The sequence below is a fragment of the Podarcis tiliguerta genome (genome assembly GCF_965153285.1).
Source record: "Podarcis tiliguerta genome assembly, chromosome: 5".
NCBI lineage: Eukaryota > Metazoa > Chordata > Lepidosauria > Squamata > Lacertidae > Podarcis > Podarcis tiliguerta.
This window is the reverse complement of record NC_139538.1, coordinates 56,444,532-56,468,781: the sequence shown is the minus strand read 5'-3', so window position 1 is coordinate 56,468,781 and position 24,250 is coordinate 56,444,532. Positions and strand designations below refer to the sequence as shown.

Sequence of the window (24,250 nt, the reverse complement as noted above, 5' to 3'; positions counted from 1 at the left end):
CACATATCAGCATGATCTGGCTAAGCCATAGTTTACCATGCTGAGCAAACCAGGAATCTCCCCCACCGTTTGGGAAGCAAATGAAGAAAGCTCTGACCAAAGGCAAGTCACCATTGTGTCTTTTACACATTTATAACAACAGAATGAATTGGCCCTATGTGTATATATACTAACCCTTTGCTATTCCTTCTTCATGTTTTCAGAAAGCAAACACAAACAAGAAGCTGGGTTTCACCCCCCCCCCAAATGTACATTGCCAAAAAATTCTATATGGGCAAAATGAAAAAAACAACAACACTCAGTCTATAAAATTTGAGCTTTCTAATGAATTATTTGATTATGCAAAGCTTTAAAGGAACACAGGAAGCTGCTTTATATTGAGTCAGACCATTGGTCCATTTAGCTCAGTGTTGTCTACCTACATGGAGACACCAGTGATTTAACCTGAGATCTCCGGCATGCAAAGCAAGTGCTCTTGCCCTGAGCCACAGCCCTTTCAGATCTTTACTGTTCATGGTTGGAGTGATTTTCCTGTCACTATGGCAACACTTTACTGTAGACCAAAGTTCAATGATTTTACAACTTTATTACCACTGCTGTTAGTTCAAAGTTTATGGGCATGACTTTCTGCCAACACAGATACCAGTAACAGGGTCCCCATTATTCAGCAGCAGAAGTGAAGCTTCTCTTCACTGATTTCTCATTTAGGGAACTAAGAATCGAGGAGGGAAATCTTACTGCACCTCAGAAAAACACTTTTCTGATAAAATGCCATCCAAGAGAAAATCCCTGATGTTTGCTTCTGCTTTTTTCACCAGTGTTATCTCCTTGGTGATAGTTTGCCTTGTTCTTGCAACCAAAAATTGGGTTTCAAGTGAGATTAAATTCGGTGATGTAAATTCCACTGAGACAATATTCATTACATATGGACTCTTTGAAGGATCTTGTTCAAAGAACGTGCAAAATGGACTTAGTGTTGAGGATACCCCTTTCCAAGGTAACTATCTGCTGAAGTAAATATAAAGAGTTATTGTTGGGAGCTGTTTGGTTTAATGCTGTCTGTTTACTTGGGTATTGTGAACCATGGCTTTAATTTCTTTATGTGGGTACTTTTATGGAAGAGAAGAGTAACACCAGGAAGCAAAGAGCTGTAAAATAAGAATGGCAAACATCGTTACAAGCAAACTCTCTAAAAGAAAATTGACAAAATAGTCCATGAAAATGATAAGAATTAGCTGAAGCTGAAAGATAGTGACAGAGAGAGTGTTTCCAGAAAGATAGCTCTGTTTGTATTTGTATTATCTTAATTCAAGCTATAGGTGATAGAATTTCATGTCTTGTGTTAAGTCACCAATTTTCCTTCCTAATAATGGCCACTTTCACACCAGCGGCAGGGTGTCCTGGGAGGCTGAAATGTCCTAGTGATTACTAGATATTACCATTTTGGATGTTAAATTTTGTGTCCATTTATTCTGTTGCACAGGGACTGGCCATTTTGTCTTGTGTAGAATGCGGAAGGCCATTGCTAGCATATCATAGAATTATTACATTAGAAGATTAGCAGGTGAACAAATGCTTGATGTCAGCCAACTTTATTAGGTCCTATAGTGGTCTTGCTGGAATACATGTTTTCATCTTCAATTTATTTGTATGCCAGTTTTCACGGTAAACCTTGCTCACAGAAGCAGAACTATATAAAAGAAGTTTGTATATAAAATAAAGCATTGGCTAAATATAATTCACTGACAATTACGAAACATAATATTAGTGTGACTTTTTTTAAATAGGCCAAACATCTCATATGCACTGGCCTGGGTCCTAAGTTAATTTAATTTAATTTAAGGAAGTTCACAGAAAGTTTCATGTCTACTCTTTCCCTGTGTGATCAGTAATAAGTGCAAGTGAGCCAACTGGAATACAATTAGATCTGGTTTATGGTTATCATTTGATAACAATGTTGTATCTTCTTCCTTACATATTTAGACTTCATATACCACAGCAAAGTCCAAGCAAGGTTTCTCCTTTGTTTCCTGAATGCTAGCTAGTGCCCTTGGTATTCTATGAATTGTTCATTTAGTTATTGTTCATAGTTCTGAAGGGCAAAGTTTCTAAAATGCTAGATGGATGCATACCAAATGCATCCGAGTGAATAATTGATAAAAAGAGAGAAAGGAAAAGCAAAGGCTGAAATGGCTGGGAGAAACCACCATTCGCATCCTCTTGTCACTAGGCTTTTCACCAAGTAGTGCCACGATTTATAATGGGATGAATCCAGACCTGCTATGAGCAGAATTCTGCTAAAGGGATACTCCCACTTGAAAAGGGGGAAGAGAGGATTTTGGCCAATTTCCTCTGTGCCCCATGAAATGCTGCTCAAGAGAGAGTTGGTGGACCCTCCAGGAAAGCATGGCAGGTGGGCTAGGCTAGGGAATGCAATGGGGAGAGGAGAGATTGGCAAAAACTGCCTTATCCACTTTCTTCATCATGGAGCCCTGTGGATGGAAGGACAAGTCCCACTGCAGCATATATTCCACAGGTGTCTTGATCTTAATGGGTACTTCTCAGTGAGCACCCTTTTATATCATATAGAGCATGGGTAGGCAAACTAAGGCCCGGGGGCTGGATCCAGCCCAATAGCCTTCTAAATCTGGCCTGTGGATGGTCTGGGAATCAGTGTGTTTTTACATGAGTAGAATGTGTCCTTTTATTTAAAATGCATCTCTGGGTTATTTGTGGGGCCTGCCTGGTGTTTTTACATGAGTAGAATGTGTGCTTTTATTTAAAATGCACCTCTGGGTTATTTGTGGGGCATAGGAATTCGTTCATTATTATTTTTTCAAAATATAGTCCGGCCCCCCACAAGGTCTAAGGCACAGTGGACCAGCTCCCTGCTGAAAAGGTTTGCTGACCCCTGATGTAGAGTTTCATCAAATTACTGAACATTGTATAAATGAAGACCACAACATTTTGGAGATCTGCTATTTTCCTTTGAAATCACTCAGTAGTTTCAGTTTCCCATGAAAGTCCATTTTAAAGCCCAAATGTTTGCTTTTCACAGAAATTTGGTTTACTAAACTTTGAGTTCCTTCATTCAAGGATTTATTTTCTAAGTACCAAGTCTTTTAGAGTTTGTAAGTGAAGCTATAGTGTCAGGTAGACTAGAACAACATAGTTGTTCTGTAATAATGCCATAAACTAGTAAGCTTTAAGAAATTGTAGAAATCCTGTGCCAAAATACCATAGGTCTATCAATGGGTGTCTACATAAAGCCTCCAAGTTCAATGGCACTATACCTTTAATTGTTGTTGTTTAGTCGTTTAGTCGTGTCCAACTCTTCGTGACCCCATGGACCAGAGCATGCCAGGCACTTCTGTCTTCCACTGCCTCCCGCAGTTTGGTCATACTCATGCTGGTAGCTTCAAGAACACTGTCCAACCATCTCGTCCTCTGTCGTCCCCTTCTCCTTGTGCCCTCCATCTTTCCCAACATCAGGGTCTTTTCCAGGGAGTCTTCTCTTCTCATGAGGTGGCCAAAGTATTGGAGCCTCAGCTTCAGGATCTGTCCTTCCAGTGAAAACTCAGGGCTGATCTCCTTAAGAATGGATAGGTTTGATCTTCTTGCAGTCCATGGGACTCTCAAGAGTATACGTTTAATTATATGATATTAAATACAAGCAACAGGGAGAATTTTTGTTTATTTGTTTCCTGCTTGTGAATGTGCAGAAGCATCTGGTTGGCACTGTTGGAAACAATACACCAAACTAGATAGAGCTTGTTCTGATCCACTATGGCAGTTTGTATATCCCATGAATTTATATATTTGTTTACATACTATGGAAGTTGCAAAACCACATCCCCTGATGCCACATACTTCTCTATTGCATTGGGCACTGATCTCTTGTATAGAGCTTCTGTTGATACAGAGCACAGTGCTGATAATGGTGGAGGTTATGCCTGAGAGCAGAATGTAAGACACGCTGTAAAATTCTGTAGCGTGAATTAGATCGATGCCTTTGTACCACAGTTCTTGGGCTGCAAGGAATTTGCTGGCAAGAGCAATTTGCTTGTATATTATAAGGTCAGTTAATTAGTAGCCTCACTGCAAACTAACAAAGACCTCTGATATTATCCCCTAAATTTATTGTGACTGCTACTCCACTGAACAGTAAACTTGATCTTCTCTTTTATGTCTTGGAAGTTAACAGTGCAAGGCATACAAAGCTCTATCAAAGTACTGGGCTCTTAATAGCCTGCCATTAATGATTTGTATGATGCAATAAACAAACGTGGCTTCTTGGACTCTTCCAAATATAGGCAGAATGAACTGGTTTTATTCTGAAATATTTATCTGACATACTATGAATTGAGTTTTCATTCTGCCGGTACAGAAAAGGCAGCACAGACAATCTTGATTAGATTTAATTTGAAATATCTTGTTGAAACATGGACACTTCTACTTTTGCATAAATACTTGTGAATAAGTTTTTTTTTTGTGAGGAAATTATAATCTCTCTTTGACACACACACATGTACCTTAGTTCTCAATAAGTGCTTCCTACAATGTGGGAAATGGATGGGCAAGGAATTATCAAATGAGATATTTTATCTTAAGGGGAATATAAATTGGGTGGTTAATATCTGCAATAACCGGTCATTATGCACATTCACTAGGCCACCTGGAGTATATGCACATAATCCTTCCAAGAACAGGGAAATGTGCACAGTTCTATGTGCATAGGTGCATGGTTTCAGATAAAATTATATGAATGCCATGAAGGGGACAGCAAGCATGATCACAGCTCCTCTCCCACATACTCATACACGAGAGAGAGAGGGGTGTGTGGAAGGCTCATTTATCAACTGAATCACTGCTTCTGATATCCTCTATATAACTATGAAATTTAATTCCTAGACAGTTTTGTGATTACCATAATCTTTTTCTATGCAACATCAAGAGTTATAAACTTGCAGCTGCCCATCTACTTAGAAGCTTGTCATACTCTACTAGGTACAATGGTACATGCTCAGTTAGGCTGTTTTTCAAACGGGTATTCCTTCATGTCTAAATGTTTGAACTTCAGGGATAAATTACAAAAACAGTAATTTAAAAAAATACTGAAAGACTGAGGAGAAACTGAAATAGCTAAACATCCAAGAATATGTATAAGTCAACTTGCCCGAATCCCAATGTAGAAGGGCAATTTCTCTAGAATCAGACATGTCTGATCATATTTGATAGCCCCCCTGTTTCTTAGCAATACTATATAGTTAGCTTTAAAAAAATTCCATCCATAGAAATCAGCTGACACAATGTGATTTTCATCTGAAGTATTAATCACTGTATCTACTGATATTAACTATGATGTATTATTTTTCAGTTGTAGATTTGCTGGAAAATACTAAAACGAAGGGTTTCAACACTGTGATTATTATTCTGCTAGTTCTTAGTTTGATCAGCTCCTTCCTCAGTTCTGGATTTACATGCTACAATGCCGTTAGCAACCCCTACCAAACCTTTTTGGGCCCTATTGGGGTCTATACCTGGAATTCCATATCTGGTAAGTAATATACATTACTGTTGTTGTTGTTGTTGTTGTTGACATCCTTCTGTCTCAGGAGACAATGAAGAAGTGCACCTTTGGGGTGAAGTCAAACCGTTGGAGAGTTACAGCACCTGCTGTGGCTGTAGAGACCAATATGGGAGAGACATGTTCTATTGTAGGTGGGGCAGGTGAAGGCGTCTAGTTTTGCTACTATGGGTACACTATGGGTTTTTCTTCTCTCTGTGTTTCTCCCAGCTGTCATTTCTCCTCTGGTCACTGCTTGTGGATACATGACCCGACTGTCTCCAGACACTGTGGTCTTCTGCAATGGATTCCCACACAGTGGGGGTCAATGTTGCCAACTTTCACGTTACATGTGCAGATATCTTTGTAACATTTGGTCTGCCAATGGGCCTGATGCCTTAAACCAGCTTCCCACAGAGTATGTCCCTGGGGACCTTGCTCTCTTCCATTCTGTGGACATGACCAAGCCAGGGTGGACATACGGTTTTAAAAATATGATATTGCCAGTTTAAGGCCAGTGAGACCATGCACCCACTTTCCCTTGGTCTCAAGTTCAAAATTCAGATAGGGATAATGAAATACCTGGGACCAGGAAAGATGACTTACATTGTCCTGGTCAATTTTGCTGTATGACCCGAGAAACCCTCCTCTGAGGTGGTCATACTTATTTGTTGCTTACATCTGTAGCTGACAGGAAGAGTTACACAGTGGGAGATGAGGGCTTCCTCTGTTGCAGTAGGGGTCAGAATGGTACTCCTGCTAATGACCTGCAGTTTTTCCTAGCATCCCTGTGATTGATGATTATGCCATTAATGAAAAAAATTTCCAACAAAAGTTTAGAAAACAATTCACCTATTTCATAGATGTTTAAAAGGTAAGAAGAAGTGTTTTGCCTTGGCTGTGTGGCTGTAGTGAATGAACTGATTTTGAGAAGAAACTGCTTGCTTAATTATTTATATATCAGCATATTTCTGGGCCAATGCTTCTTTCTTTCTAAAAGGCACTCAAAGAGACTTATGTAGAATATCATGTTAGCTCACAAACTTTAGCCCACATATCTTTTCTGTTGTGTAGTGCTGTTTTGAGAGTGTAGTTTGAAGCAAAAAAAAGTGGTGCAGTGGTGCAAATCTCAATACAACAGTGGATGAATATTTTCTCTCTCTCCTTTATCATGTTATTTTTATTATTTACTAAATTTGTTAGTTGTTTTATCTTGTCCAGGGCAACCCAAAGAGGCTTACAACCAACCAACCAACCAACTAAATAAACAAACAAACAAACACCTCCATAGATGCATTAAAAGCAAAGGAGGGAAATAACTACAGTGGTACCTCGCATTACATATGCTTCAGGTTACAGACTCCGCTAACCCATAAATAGTGCCTCAGATTAAGAACTTTGCTTCAGGATGAGAACAGAAATCGTGCTCCGGCGGCGCAGTGGCAGGCCCCATTAGCTAAAGTGGTGCTTCAGGTTAAGAACAGTTTCAGGTTAAGAACAGACCTCCGGAACAAATTAAGTACTTAACCCGAGGTACCACTGTACATTAGTAACATCAGGGGTCAGCAAACTTTTTTAGCAGGGGGCTGGTCCACTGTCCCTCAGACCTTGTGGAGGGCCAGACTATATTTTTTGGGGGGAAATGAATTAATTCCTATATCCCACAAATAACCCAGAGATGCATTTTAAATACAGTGGTGCCCCGCAAGACGAATGCCTCGCAAGACGTAAAACCCACTAGACGAAAGGGTTTTCCGTTTTGGAGGTGCTTCGCAGGACGAATTTCTCTATAGGCTTGCTTCGCAAGACGAAAATGTCTTGCGATTCCTGGGGGGGGGGTTCCGCTCCCCACCCCCTTTTTCTAAGGCACTAAGCTGCTAATAGCCTTTTAGCAGCTAATCCGCTAATCCCTTAAACCTTTAATAGCCGCTAATAGCCGCTAAACCGCTAATAGCGCTAATCCGCTAATGGGCTTGCTTCAGGATGAAAAAACCGCTAGACGAAGAGACTCGCGGAACGGATTCTTTTCGTCTTGCGAGGCACCACTGTAAAAGGACACATTCTACTCATGTAAAAACATGCTGATTCCCGGACCATCCGCGAGCCAGATTTAGAGAGCGATTGGGCCTTAGCTTGCCTACCCATGAGTAACATCCTACTCTCTTTTAAAAGGCATAGATAGTAAAAGCCCACCGATAATTAAAGGTCAAAGGCCTGGTTATAAAGTTTTTGGTTGCAGCCTAAAGATATGTAATAATGGCACCAAATGAGCCTCCTGTCCACAAGTGGGCAGCCATCGCAGAAAAAGGAGTTCCAAAACCAGACTAAGACACCTGAACTCTCTTGTCACTTAGTCTCATTATAGTGTCACACACTAAAAAAACAACAACCCTCCATGGAAAGACAGCATAAGAAGCCCCCTTTTGCAAGAAACAAAAACAGGTATGGATTAAGTCACAGGAAGATTATTCTAGCAATACAGTGAGGTTCAGATGCTTCCTGCAGAAATACAGGACCAGGGATTGCACAATGGTTTAAAAACTGGGAGAAAATTTTGACTTAGCACTAACCGCATCAGGTAGATCATGTATATCAAATTTCCAGTTATCAGATCAACAGGGACCATTCTCATAAACTATAGAAATTGGTGGCTTATAACAGCAGACCATTTTTGTATGTGCCCTGCAGAGTATACCAATATCTGCAAATTGAGAGTGCCTCCAAAATTCATCTATAACACCTATTTCTTCTGCAGCTGTGCACTGCAGAGCAAGCTGAGTAATGGTGGACAAGCCATCTTTCAAGGAAGGTTGTTCAAACTTTTCATGGAGGTACCCCTGTAGAGGTTCTTCAGATGCCCCCCGAGTTGATATTCGAAACAGAACAGAATTGAATAGAATTGTGACTGTAGATTGCTATCTTCCAATTATTTGATCTGTACTTGATCTCCTTGAAATGTAAGACTACTGCAGAGAAATACTAATAGTTGGAGTATTGCGGTCAATAGCTGCAATCTCAATGAGCTGTGTATGGCTAGGCACATGGAAACTGAATGCAGCCAGGGGTTTTTTCTTTTGTTTTAGTTTTTAAATTACAATAGCAGCTCCAACAGCTGCAGAAGCAAGAAGTGCTTAAATCTCAACAGCTCCTTTGGATTGCAGCCAATATTTCTTAAATAAACTCAGTATTCCACTCATAATACAAGTGTAAGCAGAATCCATTTGTACAAAGATACATCAGCTTTATCATCTCCCTACTTACATTTAAATATTATACATTTTATTTGTGGGTTTAATGAACGGTGGAGGTTGCATATAAACTAGCAACACTTGAATGAGAAGTCTCTTTGATTAGGCTTCTGGAACAAAACTATTAATCATGAGCATTTGCTTTCACTACATGGCAGCAAAATTGGAATATGCGATATAAATTAACTAACCATATGATAATGGTAGTCAGCAGGTATTATTCAAATAAACACGTAACAAGAAAATGATCATCAGGGCCAGCTCTACCACTGGGCAGAGTGAGGCAACTGCCTCACATGGCAGATGTTCAATGGCAGTGCAATATCTCTCTACCATTATCCAGAGTCTTGTAAGCCGGCTTGCTACACCCCAAAGATAGCCTGTTGTTTCCAGGTTTGATGGAGAAAGGAAAGCTATCATTTAATCAGGGTTAAATAAGATACAACTACAAGTTCAGTTGGATTCTATGAAAGCTGCTGTTCCACTAGAGTAATAGATTTCTAGTTGTGCAATGGAGCTTTATTCTCCTCTCCCCTGTAGCCTCATGTGTAGTTCTGGTTCAGAGGGTTGGAGAACTTTCTGGAGCATATTTTGAGGGCATTTTGGCAGGGAAGTGGAAGGCTTGTTGCATGAGTGGAACTCTCCACATACACTGTTGGATACAAGCCTGGATGAAATGGGATGGTACCATCTTATCCATTGCCTCAGGCAGCAAAATGTATTGGGCCAGCCGCGATGATGACATAGCAATGTCCAAAATAGCACTGGGAGAATGTGACATCCCAGGATGCCCTCTGGAGGAAAGGCATTTCTTCTGCCTAGATGCAGTGTGTGTTAGTCCCTCAAACAAGTGTATGGGAACTGCAACTAACATGATGCCCTGGCACTGGTGAATGATTCATGCAGCTCTCATCTGGTAATCTAAGGGCCCAAACTGAAGTGCTGCACAAGATCTGTGAGTGGCTCTCTTGACGTTGTTTTCAGACTTTGAAGCAGCAGCTGGAAACTCTGATTTTGATCAGAGCAGAGAAAAAGTAGGGATTAGTCATTTCTCCCTGCACAATTTCCCCCAATCTAAATCATCCACACATCCCAAAGCTATTAGCCCCCTGAGAAAGATGCAGGCATGAAGCAGGTGTCCCGCCAGGAGGCAATCTAGAGCATGGAAATGGCACAGAGAAGCTTAATTGCTTGCCCAACGCTGCTGTGATGGCTGATGTGTCATCGCTCCTTTGTGATACTGGTCCTAATAAAGGTGTTATGCTGCTATAACTTCTGCATGTCTTTTTCCTAATTGACCAACAAAGGTACCTATGATGTCTGATCTGTGGCAGTTATGATACACGCAACTGTCACTTGATGGGTCACACTGCTCTAGTAAATACAGATATCAGATTTCTTCAATATAACGTTGTGTCATTTATTTTACAATCAGAGGATAGTTTTAGCATTTACTTTATGATGGCCCTATTCCATACTAGCTGCCTCCCACACAAATCCCATCTGCACTTTGCCTCAGGCTGAGTTTCCACTCTCCTACATAAAACCTCCCAGACATTTTCCACCCAAAACATAACAAGCCTGTTAAAGAAATATCACCACAAGACCATTGCTACATTTTGAATTTTAATAAAAGTTGTGAGGTTAGTAAAGCCTTGAAGAGGGCAGCATCAGAACTGAAGCTGTAAAAATAGGGCAAAACTTTGCTAAGAGAAAAATCAGCAATACATCAGGTTCTGTAGAGGAGGGGAGAGACAGAGAGAGCAGATTTCTAGACGTTTCAGAAAGTTGAGATTTGTTAGAATGTAAGATGAACTCCATCAAATATTTCCCTGGGGGTATAACCCTTCATTCCCCTATTTGGCTTACATCTGGTTTCTTTTGATGTACTTTGCTATCCTTGTGATCTCGCTACTGAAATAACTCCAGTTCTTACACTAAATATGTCTCAAGAGGCTCCTGCTTTTTCTAACGGCAAGCTTTGGACTAAAAGAATTTATTCACAGGGAATGGGGGAGCCTGTTACAAAATATACCAGCATTAGATCGTTCCCATATAATATCTTTTTTTTGTTGAAAGATGGTTCTTACTACCAGAGTACTTTACTTTTCTGCTTTCCAGCTTAATAGTTCTTTTTGGAAGTGATTTGGTACCAGTAGAGGAAGATTTCTGAAGCACTGTAAAAATGTCAGGTTCCGGTGTCAGCAGATGAAAATCAGGATAGTTGGTCCTAAATTTAGCACCCTTGTGTCGAGTTTATGCCATTTTAGGCTTTTTCCAGACTTTAGAGCCTTGGAAATGGTGGTATATCCAGATCTGTATAACACCTAAATAGGGTTACAGTCTGATTCTGAGCGTATTTACTTGGCATCAAGTCCCACTGCATTCAATGGGGCTTTTACACAGGTAAGTCTGCAAATGCCAGGCTTAAGTGGGAGCACACCTTTCTGCTGCTTTCCAAATCTAAAGTTAAGGGTCAGGCATTGGAGCGCAGACTGGAAAGGACATGTTTTTCCTTTGACTTGTGATAATCTGATGTCTGGTGATAAAAAAAAACGAGAGTGAGGTAGGCTAGATTGCATTCCCTACCACTGATTTAGATAAAATGGGGTGGGGGGAGAAGTCAAGACCTGTGAATTGCAAAAAGAGAATTTCCTGATAATTCAAGCACTGCTCCACCAGCCTTGCCCTTTCTTCCAACCCCACCTAAGCCGCTGACAGCCTTATTCTGCAAATTTTGTTGACAACAGAAAAGAACTTTGAAAAAAAATATTCATCTGCCTACTATCACTTTCTCAAACTAATATCAGAAATATTTGCTTTCCTTTTTATTTTTAAGGCATCTGCTCCCTCCTGGGCTTGTTTCTGTTTCCTGCAAATGTGGAAGTGAACGAACTGTCGGTTGAGCTGGCTGCACCTTGCGGTCCTTCAAAGGAAGCCACACTCTCTAACACTTATGGATACTCATACTGGATCGTGCTCCTTATAGTCCTTTCAAATGCTGCAGCTATCATTATCATTGTTTTCTACCAACGTGCAAGGTATTCGAAAAGGAAAGAGCGAGAGAGACCCATGGAAATTGCACCCAAAGATGGCATTTTATTTTGATGGAATCTGCTGCTTAATTTCAAGGACAAGTGGGCAGTCTAAACCACCATCATTTACATGTATGTCAGGCCCATTGACTTATGTAGGGTGGATAATTCAGCGCAGGGTTGCTACCTATATGAATAAAATAGAACAACAATGTGGACAATTGGGGCTGATAAATGGAAAAGGTCTGTGTTTTCCAGAACTACACCATAATTTATTTCAGATTCTGTCCACTAAGTAAGGTCTTTCTACAGGTCTGTACAACTTGTAACTTCAAACCTGTTATATATTTGATTCTGTCTAACTGAATCTGCAATTACATTTCACTTACTATGAGGTTATGTTGGACCTATTGTTCTAGTGTACCTGCTCCTTTTACATAATATATGTTACTTAATGAAAAGGCATAGTTGTGAACCCAACCTTGTATATGTGTGTGTTTGCCTTGAGCACCCTTCATCAACCTGGCCACTCCCAGATATTTTTGACTATAATATCCATCAGTCCCAGCGTCCCATTTACATGTAAATTGGATGCTGACCAATGCTCCATTGAGTTACCTAGTAATTTGTTGCTTACTCAAAAGAACGCTGGAGACTTAAGACCACAGAGCAACTTTCCTGGCAATACTACTTTTTCAAAATTTTCAGGCTTTCTTGTATGTCCTTTAGATCACTGGTCTTCAACAGGTGGTTTGGGGACCCAGTCGTGGCCTGATCCAAGATGGGTCACAACAGGAGCGCTACCACCAGGCAAATGTATGGTAAAAAATTAATAAATGGGTCCCCAAATGCATGCATGGGTTAAAATTAGGTCCTGGATCTGAAAAGGTTGAAGATACCTGCTTTAGATTAAAGGTTCTACATCAATGGCATGAAGCACATTCGTGCGCCTGAGAGCCCAAGCTGATAATTTTCTAAAAGGAGATTGAGATCTGCATTTCCCGCTGGTGGTGATTATTATATGAAACTGGGAAATCTCCTGAGGCTTGTCCACCACTGATAACGGTCTCGTGCTGCTGTACAATTGCTGGAGCCATGTTGAGCCACTTAATTTCAAAAACCAAGATATGGATTCTCTGATAATACAAATGCTCTGCTTCTGTCATAAGGTCTGATTGTAGATTTAATCACATTGCATGATGGATGTTGGCTCAGCAAAACAGTGACAATTGCTCGCTGAAGCTCACTGTGAAATTTTTGCAGCTCAAGCAGAACTGGCAAATGCTTGGCTGTGTGCCAGTTTCGCTTGTGGGGGCAAATATCTGATTATTTTAGGCTAAACATCTGCAGTGGCAGAAAGTAGTTTTTACGCTGTATAAAATCTTCGGTTATCTCTCAAAGGATTGATTCAACATGAACATGTGGAACTTACCTTGGTTGGGTACAAGCCAGTCCTGTGGCCCTTAAACTTCATTGTTTGATTACCACTGTTCCAGTTCACTTGATCTTCGCAAAGCACCACATTTTCTTACTTTACAGTCACCGCAGCAAAAAAGAAAAAGCTTCGAAAGCTTCTGAATGCAAACTCAGCAGCTGCATTTGACCTCTGTGACCTTGCTGCGATGAAGCTATATGCATACATGGAGGAGGAGGAGAATTAGCTACACAGAAGGGCTTCTTGAATGTTTCCACAGCAACTAGTCGCGCTGCTGAAGTGGCAAGCCACTTTTCAATTCAGAACTTGCAATATAAATTTAAAAGTGGTTTGCCTTTTCAGCATGTGGTAGAAATCCCCTCCCCCTTCAAATATCTAGCACTCCATCCTGCCCCCCTATTTTGATTGCATTCTTGGGAACCACCTCCAAGGAGCATTTAGGATAAGTTCAACCAGCTCGCTAATCTAAGAATGATTTTATTTCCCGCCAAGAACCAATTTGCATGTCTGCTTCAGTTCTTGTCCTTCGTGGTTTTCAGTCGGCCTGGATTAGTGAATCTGTGCCAAAAGCCAGATCTAGAAAGACGTCAGCTGTTGGAGTGAAGTGCCATCCACTTGATAGCTGCCACAGAAAAGAAGCCATGACTGATTCTAAATTCCCTAGGATATTCTTGTTTGGAATCTTATCTCAATTGAAAGTAATACAGGTGTTACCTTTCTGTCTCAGCCGCCCCCCCCCCCCCGGGGAAACAACAGCTTGGGGAAATCTTTAGACTGGGGAAATAACACAAGGGGAAAGGGGGTTAATTCTCCTCCCTTCCACCAGCATCACAGCCTAGATCCTATTTTCCACGCATGACTGCTTTTATTTTTAAAACAAATGGTCATCTTGAAACGAACAAGTCTGCTCTTTGACAGGGAGGCCCGGATCCTATCCTGAATGTGCATGGGAGTAGATATTTGAATGCTTTCATGTAAGGATCTGAAGAAGAATTGCTATGCTGTACAGACTACAGAATTGATCTTTTGCAGTTTTCTATTAATTCTGCTCCTGCAGACCTAAGTCTACAGTAAAGCTTATTAATCATTAGCACAGTTAGGAGGGGTATCGTACTTTTAAAAAGATCAGTTTCCATGTTGTTTGTCTAGGGTAAAACTGGAGGAAAGGAAACAGTTTGTGGCTGTTTCTCAAGCTGCTTGCTACTGTAGGGTGCTTAATCACTTGTTTGTGGGTTCAGGAGGCAGTCTAGCATCGATGAAGGCTGTTTTCAAAGCCAGGTACCAGGAAGGCTTATAGGTAAAGATAAGGGGACCCCTGAACATTAGGTCCAGTCGTGACCGACTCTGGGGTTGCGGCGCTCATCTCGCTTTATTGACCAAGGGAGCCAGCATACAGCTTCCAGGTCATGTGGCCAGCATGACTAAGCTGCTTCTGGCGAACCAGAGCAGCACACAGAAATGCCGTTTACCTTCCCGCTGGAGCGGTATCTATTTATCTACTTGCACTTGACATGCTTTCAAACTGCTAGGTTGGCAGGAGCAGGACCGAGCAACGGGAGCTCACCCCGTCACGGGGATTCGAACCACAGAGCCTTCTGATCGGCAAGTCCTAGGCTCTGTGGTTTAACCCACAGCGTCACCCATATCCCAACAGGCTTATAAGGACTGCTAAAAGAAAGCTAGCTTTATTGTTTGGAATAAGCCTAGGTAAGACCACATCCAATTGAGCATCCATCATTACTTGCACAAAGCTTATGCAGAGGTTAAATTCTATCTGGTCTTTGTTCTGATTAGTTTGCAGGAATGTTACACAACAAAGAGCATTCATCCAGTTGGTTATTTATAAGTATCCCCATTAAACATTTGTTCATCCCACATTTTTCTGTGCATTTCCCTGTCACTTTTCTAACTACAAAGAGTCTGTTTCTTTTTTAAAGGGAGGTTGGTGCACTAGGGTGACATTTTATTCCACTTTAATTGTGCAAACCTAAATTTCCTCGTATGCACCTGAATCCCTCCTGCAAAATAGTGACAGGGGTATTAAACTAAATTAGTGCAAGGATTAGGGCTAGCAAAGCACAGGTTTTCACTCTCCCCCCCCTCCCCACGGCTCATCCTCAAATCTGCTCTAGAGGTTTGGGGAAAACACCAGAATAGATTTAGGGGGCATGGAGAAAGGGGAGATCATTATGTTGCACTTGCAGAATGAGTTGCTTAAAGCTATTGTGGTCTAAACCACTGACGCTAGGGCTTGCCAATCAGAAGGTCGGCGGTTGAAATCCCCATGATGGGGTGAGCTCCCGTTGCTTGGTCCCAGCTCCTGCCAACCTAGCAGTTCGAAAGCACGTCAAAGTGCAAGTAGATAAATAGGTACCGCTCCGGCGGGAAGGTAAATGGCATTTCCGGTTTAGCCAGAAGCAGATTAGTCATGCTGGCCACATGACCAGGAAAAACTGTCTTCGGACAAACGTCGGCTCCCTCGGCCAGTAAAGCAAGATGAGCACCACAACCCCAGTCGTTCACGACTGGACTTAACTGTCAGGGGTCCTTTACTGTTATGTACTAAGCTTGGGTCCTAAAACAATAGGCAAGTAGGATCCTAGAATGCAACAACTGATTGGCTTACAGGAGAAGACCAATCAAGCTCCAGGAAGGAAGCAGAATCAGCCAATCAAACAGGACTCATTGTGTAAATAATGCATATAAAAGCCTGAGGTTTGGGGGGCAATTAAATCACTGTTTTACAAGCTGCAATAAAGAGCATGAAATCACTACAGGACTCCAAGTATATTTCATTTGCCTTTTTTTTTTTTTTACTATGAATACAACTGAGAGTCTGGAGGCAGCTTGCATTACAACACAGATCACTGAGTAGGGAAGCAAGGAGAGATTTAAATGAGGGCAACCAGTGGTCACTTACAATTTCTCTTGGAGATGAAAGTCACATAAGTTCTCCTTAAATATGGGCATAAGGGAAAGCTGTTTTTAGATTATGAGTAGATGTTATATCTACTCAGACCAGATACAAAAGAAATCAATAAAAAATATATTAGCACAGGTTGGAAGTGTTAAAAAGAAGGGGGGGGGCTTTCCCCCATATGTAGTGGGAACGAGTTAGGAGAAGGAAATATAAAAGCCAAATGAAAAAGATCTTAAGGTATGAAATCACCCTCCAATTTTTCCTATTAAATTATGTGGAAAGTTTTCCTATTAAATTATGTTCTGACAGTGTCATAACATAAAGAATTAGCTTCCTACACTTTAGCTACAGCAAGAGTACTACTTTTTCCCAGAACATGGAGATCAGCAAACACACCATCCTTTAAGGAATGGCTGGAGAAAATGCTATGCCTAAACTGATTCATTAGGTAAAAAGGTAAAGGTAAACAATCCCTGGACGGTTAAGTCCAGTCAAAGGTGACTATGGAGTGGGGGGCTCATCTCGCTTTCAGGCCGAGGGGCGTTTGTCCATAGACAGCTTTCCAGTTCATGTGGCCTGCATGACTAAACCGCTTCTGGCGCAACGGGACACTGTGACAGAAGCCAGAGTGCACAGAAAAGTCATTTACCTTCCCACTGCAGTGGTACCTATTTATCTACTTGCACTGGAGTGCTTTCGAACTGCTAGGTTGGCAGAAGTTGGGACAGGGCAATGAGAGCTCACCCCGTCGCAGGGATTTGAACCGCTGACCTTCTGATCAGCAAGCCCAAGAGGCTCAGTGGTTTAGACCACAGCGCCACCCATGTCATTACCTCAGATTCAGAGAACAAAGACAAAGTTATGATAGCTTTATGACAAGATGGTATAGCGTTATTGAGTAGCCCCCAAAATAATGGTTGTGGCCAAACATAGCATCAGTTTATACAGTATTATGAATCAATATAACCAGCTCTGATTCTATTACAAATCAACACTTTTATTTGCCTTCAGCAAAGCAATGCTTTTTCCTTCTATTTATCAGTTTGGTGTGCTATGTTTAAGCTTGTGATATTTACAACTGATTATCATCTTTGATAAAACTATGATGTGCCAATGATACTTATAAGTTAAATAAAAATTGTGAACCTTTTTTTAAAAGCAATTTCTCTTAGAGGTACAGGCACACACACCACACACATAATTCAGCGTTTATAGCAAATGTTTACAGCTTCACAGTAAATATTTTTCACTAAAGTGGTTGGTTGACGTAACCTGCAAGTACATCTTCCTCCTTCCTTCCCTACCACAAAAATTCTTCTGGGAGACCAAGCACTTGTCAAAGCATCCCCATATTATTGAGTATATCCTCTCTGAGATTACATGATATATGTACCACCTTATGGGACCAGGAAACATCAGGCACTTAGCAATTGTACGGTAAAGAGAGCCAAATGTTGCTGCGAGCGCATTGCAAAAGGCCTCCCAAGGGTCGAAAAGAGAAGATACGTATCAGAGAATGCCAACCACAGCACTTTATAAACATGTATTTGCTACTGCAGGACATTACTCATAATCGCACAGGATGGCATATGTTCTGCCTCTGTGAACAGGCAAAGGTCAAGTTAATTTAAAAGGTGAAATCAATCTGTGGCTTCAACAGTACACAAGCCAGCTTGTAGATATAATAGGAACCAAAGACTGAGATGTTGCAAAAATGAAACCAGGAACCTCACGGTCCATTAGGGACAGTTCACTTTTTGGACATTCTCCCTAAAATACATCCATCAGAGTCTGCTGAGTTGATGCAATGAATTTGGATGAGTGGAGGATGCTGGTTGCTTTGCGAATGGTCACAGCACCACTGTATGGAAAATCCAAACACTATTTTGTTTAAAGGGGCAAGTGCTTTTTGCTCAAACAATGACATCCCAATAAACCTTTTGGTCACAGGATTTTTCTGTGGATTTTGACATTCAGAATTCTTATCCATCTGGCATTCATTGTCACATAAGTAGAAAGGTTTCAGCTTGCATTAATCTGGGTCAGAAGATTCCTAGGCAGGGCTACTGTTATCCGCAACTCACATCCATTCTAAAAGGGCATCATAGTCATCTCTATGGTACATCTGAGTTTTTTCATTGTCTGTAAATCTTATTCCCCACCACCACTCACTTATTCATGAGATGTTTAAAGCCTAATAAGGCATTTCCAAAACTTTCCAAAGGAGAGGCAGGTGAGTCAAGGACATCTTTTCTGTTTTCTTCTGCACCACTTTAAATAACATGCAAGAATGATGAGGAAGTGTGTAAGTGGGAGAGAATCCAGCAGGAGACTGATTTTGAAAACAAAAGAATTTATCTTGTTCGAAATCAACCATTGTTGGCAATCAGAATTGCCAACACCGCCTGTCTTTCAGGAATGTGGGGAGATCTATTCTCAGCTTCCAGAACAACTTTCAGACTAGAGACTCACAATTCAGGAGCGGCTGGAGAAAGGAGCAGATGGACAAGGCAACGTTTTTCTTCCTCCTCTATCAAAGCTTCATCTGCACCGGGGGAAGCCGGCCTGGAGTCTGACTCCAGAGAGGTGAAAAATAGTCTTTGGAGACCTGTACCAGCCAGGAGACGTGGGTGGCGCTGTGGGTTAAACCACAGAGCCTAGGGCTTGCCAATCAGAAGGTCGGTGGTTCGAATCCCTGCGACGGGGTGAGCTCCCGTTGCTTGGTCCCTGCTCCTGCCAACCTAGCAGCTTGAAAGCACGTCAAAGTGCAAGTAGATAAATAGGTACCGCTCCAGTGGGAAGGTAAACAGCGTTTCCGTGCGCTGCTCTGGTTCACCAGAAGTGGCCTCATGACTCGGAAGCTGTACGCTGGCTCTCTCGACCAGTAAAGCAAGATGAGCGCTTCAACCCCAGAGTCGTCCGCGACTGGACCTAATGGTCAGGGGTACCTTTACCTTTACCTTACCAGCCAGGAGGCGAGAATCAGAGGCAGGGGGAGCTTCAGAGCTGGAGGAAGAGGCAGGCCAGGCAAGTGAAGGGCCGGGTGCTTCCCCATTGTCTCCCAGAACCAGGCGAGAACTGAAGTGGGAAGAGTAGAAGCAACTTCCATGTTGGTGTAGTCTCCGGCTACATGCATGCCGCCTGTTTGGGGCAGGGACAGAAAACTGGTGGAGTGGTCCCCAGTTGCTGTGACTGCTCCATAGAGCACAGACTTGGGAATAGCTGCCTAGATGCTCGATTGGTGTGTGTAGGTCTCCAGAGCTGAAGAAGCGACTGTGTTCTTTGACAATACAGAGTTAACACTCTGCTGTGCGCATTCCTTTGGCCTGGAAGTGCCCTTGACATTTACAAAAAATATTTCAGTGTACTTTCAGAGTTCACTATGATAGTTATGCAAAACAGAGACTAGAACTATGAGAGTTTCGTGGGCTACTTCTATACCGCCATCCTGTCTTGTTCCAAAGAAAGTTTGCTTATTCTCTTTCCAGAGAAGCGGAAGCAGCAAGACAAGCCTCCAAATGCCTGGTATCACACAAAGAAATTGGTCTGGCCCCTGGAAACCAGCCTGCTCCAAAAATGAATGGAGTTGCATACAGCAGTTTCATCCTTTTAGCGAAAATGAGCACTGACAGTTTTCCCTTAGGTGAAATAGAATATATATATAAATATATATAAAGCTTGCAGTGTCAGCTTGATACAGTGCAGAAATAAAATCAAGTGCTTATGTTATCTGAAGAGCAGAGGGAGTAATTTAGTAAAAGGAAGAGGCATGCTTGTCAGTTTTGAGCACAGCTCTGTCTACGTGATTATAGGAGTAGTCTGCTCTGGTCAGGAATGAGAGCCAGTCTGGAAAGCCCATGAAGATGTTTTCTTGGGCTCCACATCCTGTGACCAAAATGAGATGATTTTGCAGACCAAGGATCAGGAAGCGTTGCACTCTGAAGATGGTCATTTGCATCTTGCTGTAAGCTGACCTACATTCTAGAAATAAGAACTGGTTTTATTTCTGAAGCTTTTTGCATCAGGTTCTAATCTATGACATGCTAGAAATAGATTAGGAGGAGCCTGCTTTTACCATCCACAAAAAAGTTATGCTTTGAACAGAGTTGATCTGATCTGCTGCTTAAGTCAGACAGGGGTCTTCAATATGATGCAGAAAGAATTGGAGGAAATAAAAAGATAATGGTTAATGGAAAGGCACATTTATAGACCACCCCGTGACAACTCAGAGTCCTTTGTGGGGCTAACAACATAACAGAATAACAATTCTGTAATACATGACAATGAGGTAAAATGCAGCATTAAAACAACATCAGGAAAGATCTGGAGGAACAGACCAAGGAAACAGAGGGCAGAGAATAAAAATCAGCAAAGCAGGGTTAAAAGCTGGAACAGAATTTAGAAGGCTACAATTCCCATCATCCTCGACCACTGGTTCTGCTAGCAAGGAATGATGGGAGTTGTAGTCCAAAAACAGCGGGAGACCCAAGTTTGAGAAACCTTGTCCTAGACTGAGAACTTTAAAAATACAGGAATATGATTCTTTATTTTACTGGACAATATTGTGTGATGTTTGTAGAATAGAAGTATATTCTATACCCTCACCAGGTAGGTACGGTATTGTATAGCTGTGTGAAGTGAGAAAAGCCTTCTCAGAAAGTCAGATGCAGGATCAGCCATGGCCTCTGCTCAAGCGAATGTAAGATGTATTAGCAAGACAGGAAGCTTGACAATAATAGGATGAGCTATTTATTGCCACAGCTTCTCAGGGCCCCAGGCAAGACTGAAGTAGGTGTTACATAAACAGGGATGGTGATGCACTTACTTCTCTTAAAGCGTTTAGCATCCAAATGAAGCAAAATAACTATTAATCATACCTAACAAATATGATAATAGGAGGTCGATTTGCACATTACAAGGAGGAAGTGAAAACAGCAAGTCACTTCTGAAGGAATGCTTGAGGAAGGGGAAACACATGCATCTCCCATGAGGGGGAATGAACAGTGGAAGGCATCATATGCCCAGGGTCAACAGTGTGTGCACATGGATGCTATCATTGCACACTTAGATCTGTAGAGTTGGAAGGGACCACGAGGGTCATCTACGCCCTGCAATACAGCAATCTTTTGCCCTATGTGGGGCTTGAACCCACAACTTTGAGGTTAAGACTCTCGTGCCCACTGACTGAGTACCTGGGAGAAGTCAGCAGCAGGAGGTGCCACTGTTCGTGAAGGAGGTGGAGGAGCACCCCCTCCTCAAGAAGCCCTTTCCCAACCCAGAAGTCTGTGACAGATTTTGCCTAGTTGCAAAGGTGCTTGGTCAGATTATATTAGCTGGCCAGCACCAGGCATACGTAAAAGAAACTGATTGTCTAGACCCATTTGAATCTCACTTCTGATATGGTTTAGGCACTGAAATGGTTCTGGTTGCCCTGGTTAATGACTTGTATGGGGAGAGGAGGTGTGCAGCGCTGTTAATTCTCTACACACAGGGGGCAGGGGGGAAATGCTATAAATAAGTCAGAAATTAAATCGTTATAAGGGGGGAAATCGCTATGGAAAATTGCTTAGAAAATTCTGTTTGCTCTCTGGCGCCACCTGGTGTTGCATTTTTATAACACATTCAAAATGCAGTTTCTTGACTAATGAAGCTGAGTCCTTAATCCATGGGTAGGCAAACTAAGGTCCGGGAGCCGGATCTGGCCCAATCGCCTTCTAAATTTGGCCCACAGATGGTCTAGGAATCAGTGTGTTTTTACATGAGTAGAATGTGTGCTTTTATTTAAAATGCATCTCTGGGTTATTTGTGGGGCATAGGAATTCGTTCTTTCTTCTTCTTCTTCAAAATATAGTCCAGTCCCCGACAAGGTCTGAGGGACAGTGGACCGGCCCCCTGCTGAAAAAGTTTGCTGACCCCTGATTAAGAGGCTGTGACTGGCCCAAGGTCACCCAGTGAGCTTCATGACTGTGATCGCCCAGGCCCTAGACTGACATTCTAACCACTACACCACACTGGCTGCCTAGAGTACTTCTCTCAGCAGCTTTCAGTTGTGCATAGTACAGTATCTTCTTGGGTCGGCTCTGTGGGTTTGAAGCTGGAGCCGCAGTCTTACAGTGTATCCTACTGAGCAGATACTGAGCATGCGGGGTGGGAAGGAGGCATGTGAGGCATCTTCACCACCACCTGGGACTGCCTCTGCTCTGCTCTCCTCCAAGAAGAGCACCGCCCTCCCGGCTGCTCCCCGCTCCCCCCTCACCGCCGCTGCCGCCTCTTCCTCCCAGCCTCTACCACCACCATGGTGTTGAAGATGGTGAAAGGCAGTATGGACCGCATGTTCAACAAGAACCTCCATGACCTGGTGCACGGCATCTGCAACCACAAGGAGGACGAGGCAAGGTACATCTCTCAGCGCGTCGACGAGATCAAGCAGGATCTGAAGCAGGATAACATTGCCATGAAAGCGAATGCCCTCTGCAAGCCCACCTACTTGCAAATGCTGGGCTACAGCATCAGCTGGGCGGCCTTCAACATCATCCAAGTCATGAGCGCCTCAAAGTTCACCTTCAAAAGGATCGGGTACCTGGCAGCCTCACAGTGCTTTCACGAAGGGACCAACGTCACTGTGCTGACAACGAACCAGATCCAAAAGGACCAGAGTTAGCCCCAACCAGTATGACACCACCATTGCACTGACTGGTTTGTCCTGCTTTGTGACACCCAAGCTGGCCAGAGACTTGGCCAACGACATCATGACCCCGATGTCTCACACGAGGTCTTACATCAGGAAGAGGGCAGTGTTAATCATGTACAAAGTGTTCTTGAAATGCCCCGAGTCCCTGCGCCCTGCATTCTCCCACCTTAAGGAGAAGCTGGAAGACCCAGATCCAGGTTAGTAAGCTGGATGAAACAGGATCCAGAAGACGGCAAAGACTGCCTGTGTTTGGGGTGTGGAGGAGAAGGGAGTCGCTCCTGGTAGCCTTTTATTGGGTTGTTTTTGTTTTTATGGTATAATTTTGTGTTTTTATATTGTGTTTTTATGCTGTGTGGTGTAGTGCCAGTGTGGTGTAGTGGTTAAGAGCGGTAGTCTCGTAGGTCTGGGGAACCGGGTTCGCGTCTCCGCTCCTCCACATGCAGCTGCTGGGTGACCTTGGGCCAGTCACACTTCTGTGAAGTCTCTCAGCCCCACTCACCTCACAGAGTGTTTGTTGTGGGGGAGGAAGGGAAAGGAGAATGTTAGCCGCTTTGAGACTCCTAAGGGGAGTGAAAGGCGGGATATCAAATCCAAACTCTTCTTCTTCTTCTGTAACCACCCTGAAACCTGCAGGTATAGGGCAGTGTACAAATTTAATTAATAATAATAATAAAGAAATAAACTACCAGGACCAAGTCCAGAGAATAGCTTTGGAGAGACTGTCCCACAGTCATCCATCATGTTCTCCATGCATTTCACATCTATATGGAACCACTGTGAGTGATCACAATAAAGGAAACAAGAATAAAGAGTTAACTTCACTGGCCTCGGGTGATTTATTGTTTTATTGCTAACCTATTCCTGACTCCAGCCCTGAGATCCAGGGATTTGGGGTGCAATGATGCCATTCATTCATTCATTGCATTTAATCTAAGCAATTTATATACTAATGCAAACACAATAGTCTCTAAATGGTACACAAGAAATACAATGCAAAAAGAAGGTTTGCATTCTATAACTATACTGATAACACTCAACTCTTACATCTCTGTAGTAAAAACTATATGGACAGACCTCTATCACCAATGCCTCATGCTGTAGGGAGTGGTAGGGTGGAATGCAAGGAGACCAATGGTCAGTGGTGCCAGAACCAGACAGGCAGAATCACTTCATTCTGGCTTTGTCACAATCCTCCTCACTGCTGAGTTCTGCAAAGGCCAACAGTGAGACTATGAAGCAGGAAGCTGGCGGATAGTGCTTATAACGAAGAAGGCAATCATGTGAGGAGCTAACTAAGGGCAGACCGAGGTTGGAGGGGCACTGCCCCATCTCCCCTAATTGACCAGCCTAGAATG

General features: G+C 42.5%; 2 protein-coding genes across 5 annotated transcripts in view; one reads left to right on the top strand and one right to left on the bottom strand.

Annotated features, from left to right (window-relative positions):
* Positions 1-24,250, bottom strand: part of PTPRE (protein tyrosine phosphatase receptor type E) — a 167,669-nt gene that overhangs the window by 109,722 nt on the left and 33,697 nt on the right. The window lies entirely within an intron of this gene.
* CLRN3 (clarin 3) lies at positions 644-11,932 on the top strand. Its single transcript, XM_083439762.1, has 3 exons — positions 644-997; positions 5,378-5,557; positions 11,654-11,932. Exons 1-3 carry the CDS (start codon positions 769-771, stop codon positions 11,920-11,922), a joined length of 678 nt encoding a protein of 225 aa, XP_083295888.1. The 5' UTR covers positions 644-768; the 3' UTR covers positions 11,923-11,932.